The sequence below is a fragment of the Rhincodon typus genome, unplaced genomic scaffold (assembly GCF_021869965.1).
Source record: "Rhincodon typus isolate 14 unplaced genomic scaffold, sRhiTyp1.1 hic_rhity00000071, whole genome shotgun sequence".
Classification (NCBI taxonomy): Eukaryota; Metazoa; Chordata; class Chondrichthyes; order Orectolobiformes; family Rhincodontidae; genus Rhincodon; species Rhincodon typus.
Genome location: NW_025965709.1, coordinates 128218 through 132040, shown reverse-complemented (window position 1 = coordinate 132040; position 3823 = coordinate 128218). Strand labels below are relative to the sequence as shown.

The 3823-nt window shown below is 51.7% G+C and overlaps 1 protein-coding gene across 1 annotated transcript in view; it reads right to left on the bottom strand.

Moving 5' to 3' along the window:
- Window positions 1-3823, bottom strand: part of LOC125488228 (alpha-actinin-2-like) — a 19587-nt gene that overhangs the window by 7645 nt on the left and 8119 nt on the right. Inside the window, exons 7-9 of the mRNA XM_048621159.1 lie at window positions 3494-3572; window positions 2316-2397; window positions 263-348 (exon numbers count right to left, since the gene is read on the bottom strand). Coding sequence (XP_048477116.1) covers window positions 263-348; window positions 2316-2397; window positions 3494-3572 — 247 coding nt within the window. The remainder of the gene's footprint in view (window positions 1-262; window positions 349-2315; window positions 2398-3493; window positions 3573-3823) is intronic.

The following is a 3823-nucleotide window of genomic DNA, read 5'->3' as shown; positions in this document are numbered from 1 at the left end:
CAGTGCTGAGGGAGCGCCATACTGTCGGAGGGTCAGTGCTGAGGGAGCGGGCACTGTCGGAGGGTCAGTGCTGAGGGAGCGCTGCTCTGAGACCTGGTCTGATATCTCGGGGTTGGAGCTATGTAAAATATCCCTCAGCCTCTGTTGGAAGAAGAGCAGGGTGGGAGTTCATCCCCAGGGTCCTGAGGCCAATAAGTACTCCCCCCCCCTCCAGTTGAGATGAATTAAAAAAAAGCTGATATATTTTGTCGGATTGCTGTACCTGCTCAGCTCCAGCGAAGGCATGATAGAAGCAAGAAACATAGGTCATAATGGCTTTTTCGTCGGGTTTTGGAGTGTTCACAATATCTGAGGCGAACAGGGAAAGAGAGGGCAGAGACATTGATTGTGTGTTGAACTGTGTGATCGAGCTGCTCCCCAACCCTCCCATTCCCTGACAGCATCCCCATCAAAATCCCAGCGACCGTGGGGCAGAGGGATCTGGGTGTCCTGGGTTAGTCTTCAGGCACAGTGAGTGATCGGGAAGGGGAGAGCCAGGTTGGGCAGTCGTTGCAGGATAAACTAGGAGGGGTCGGGCTTCAGTGCAACTGGCCAGGCCATCAGTGAGACCATGTCTGAAGTGGTTTTGTGTGGTGTTGCCATTTCCTCATTCGCAGAGGGCCGGACTCGCACTGGAGGCAGCTCAGAGGGGGGTTCCCTCGGCTGGTTCCTGGGAATTGAGACTAGGACCCGAAGGCACAGTCTTAGAATAAAGGGAAGACCTTTTAGAACGGAGATAAGGAGAAACTTCTTCAGCAAGAGAGTGGTGAATCTATGGAATTCACTGCCACAGAAGGCTGTGGAGGCCAGGTCATTGAGTACATTTAAGACTGAGATAGATAGGTTCTTGATTATCAAGGGTTACGGGGAGAAAGCGGGAGAATGGGGCTGAAGAACTTATCAGCCATGATTGGATGGTGGAGCAGACTCGATGGGCCGACTGGCCTAATTTCTGCTCCTATCTCTTATGGTCTTATGAGGAAAGGTGGGACCGGCCGGAGTCTCCAGGGATAGACAGGGTGACCTTTCTGAGATGGGTAAGGTCCAGATTCATTTTGGGTGGGGGTAGAGGTACAGGGGGAGAGTATGTTTACCCCCCCCTCCCCATGGAGGATCTGGGGGGGTGGGGGTGACACACTCTCAGGATGAGGGCCCTCCCATTGTAGAGAGAGATGGGGAGGGAATGTCTTCTCTCTGAGCTGGGTGGTGTCCTGCAGAAGTCTCTCCCTCTGGGGAAAAGTGGGGGGTCACTGGATATAGTTGAGGCCAATTTGAGAGGTTTCTGATCGATGACTGGTGTCAAGGGAGATGAAAGTGGGGTTCAGCAGACCAGCCACGATCTGAGAGGATAGGGGTTCTCAGACTGAGGGGCTGAGTGGCCACATGTTGCTCTTGATTGAAATGTTTGTACAACCCACTGCTGAGGTAGAGAGACAGAGAAAGGGAGGTGGTGAGAAGGAGAGATGGAGGATTAAGGAGACAGACAGAAGGAGGGTGATGTAGATAGAGAGAGAGTGGGGGCAGAAAGAGAGAGAGGGAGGGAGATGGAGATAGAGAGGGAGGGAAGGAGACAGACGCAGGGAGAGAGAGAGAGATGGAGAGACGGAGATGGAGAAAGGGGGATGGAGATGGGGAGAGGGAGATGGAGAAAGGGGGAAGGAGATGGAGATGAGTTCTGAGGAAGGGTCACCAGACCCGAAATGTTAACTCTGTTTGCTCCTCCACAGATGCTGCCAGACCTGCTGAGCTTTTCCAGCAACTTTGTTTTTGTTCAAGATGGAGAGGGGGAGAGAGAAGGAGGGAGATGTAGGTAGTGGGGTGGGGGTGGTGGCGATAGACAGAGAAGGAGGGAGATGTAGATAGAGAGGGAAGAGGGAGACAGATGGGGAGAGAGAGAAAGAGAAGGAAGATAGAGAGAGAGTGAGATGGAGAGGGGGTTAGAGAGAGGGAGGAAGATGGAGAAAGAGAGAGAGAAGGGAGGAGATGGAGAGACAGAGATGGAGAAAGGGGGAGGGAGATAGAGAAACAGGGAGGGAGATGGAGACAGGGAGGTGGAGGAAGGAGATGGAGAAAGAGAGAGAGAAGGAAGGAGAGGGAGATGGTTGAGGGAGATGGAGAGAGGGAGATAGAGAAAGGGGGAAGGAGATGGAGAGAGGGAGATAGAGAAAGGGGGAGGGAGATGGAGAAAGGGGGAGGGAGATGGAAAGAGGGAGATAGAGAAAGGGGGAAGGAGAGGGAGATTGAGAAAGAGGGAGGGAGATGGAAAGAGGCATCACCTTCAGCGTCCAACATTTTGGGAATATCCAGGTATTTTTCAGCCACCTCAAAGGCCTGGTTTAGGTTCCCGATGGGATCGTCCTGGGAGACAGAGAGAGAGTGTGTGAGTGTGGAAGGGGATGATCAGAGAGATGTGACTCCCTCCCCAGGCCTTACCAACACCTCAGCAGTACCTCTCTGTGCACAGCTTGCCTGTATTGTGACTCCCCCACCACCCCCAAACAACCCCACACTCCATCCCAGGGGGGAGGGGGATGTCTTGGGAGGTTTGTGCTGAATTTCAAGCCCACAGAACCCTTCTAGAATCTTCCAGAGGGTCAACACCAAACCAGGAATGGAAAGACTGACAAAGGCCACAAGGAGGCCATTCGGTCCCACCAACCTGGTGCTGTGTTGAGCTGGATCAGACCCATCAAACTGCTGATCAAACAGGAATCTCTCTACCTTTCCATCCATTTCTCCATACATCAATCTACCTCTAAATCCATCTCTCTATCCATTGATTCTCCCTTCCACCGATCTCTCTATTCATCCATCTCTCTATCCAATGATTTACCCATCCACCAATCTCCCTATCCTTCAATCTATCTATCCTCGCCATCTTTCTATCTTTTCATCTCTATCCATCAACCTCTCTATCCTTCCATCTCTCTATCTTTTCATTTCTATCCACTGAATCTCTATCCTCCCATCTCTATTCAGACGTCTCTATCTTTCTATTTTTCTATTCTTCCATCTCAATCCATTGCTTTCTCTATTCTTCAATCTCTCCATCCACTGATCTCTCCATCCTCCCTCCATCCACTGATCTCTCTATCTATCCTTCATCTCTCTATCCACTGATCTCTATCTATCCTTCATCTCTCTATCCAATGATCTCTCTATCTTTCCTTCATCTCTCTATCCACTGATCTCTGTGCCCTACTCCCTCTCTACACCTCTCCCTCTCTACCCTTTCTCCTTCTACCCCTCCCCATCTCTACCCCTCTCCATCTCTGTCCCTATCCCGCCCCTCTCTACCCTTGCCCCTCTCTACCCCTCCCCCTCTCTATCCCTACCCCTCACCCTCTCTACCCCTCTATGTTTGATGAGACACCATTGATGAGCTTAGGCATTGGGCCTCAGTTTACTCGAGTGAAGCAGACAGAAAAGGAGACAGTTCACAGAAATGGAGGACCTTTCTAAGCTTGGAGTAGTCGATGAGGTCAGGCCTGTGTCTGTGGATGAGAGCGCACAGCGCGAGGCCATCCTTCCAGCTTCAGAGAGAGAGAGCGAGAGAGGGAACGAGAGAGAAAGAGAGAACAAAGGCAGATTAGTCACAGGAAAACAGAAAGCTGGAGCAGGAAGTTTACACAGAGATGCCCCTCATGAGGAATTTCGTGAATGCACTGACCAGCCCTCATCCCATCTCCCTCATCCTCACCCTCACTCCATCTCCCTCATCCTCACCCCATCTCCCACATCCTCACCCCATCTCCCTCATCCTCACCCTCACCCCATCTCCCTC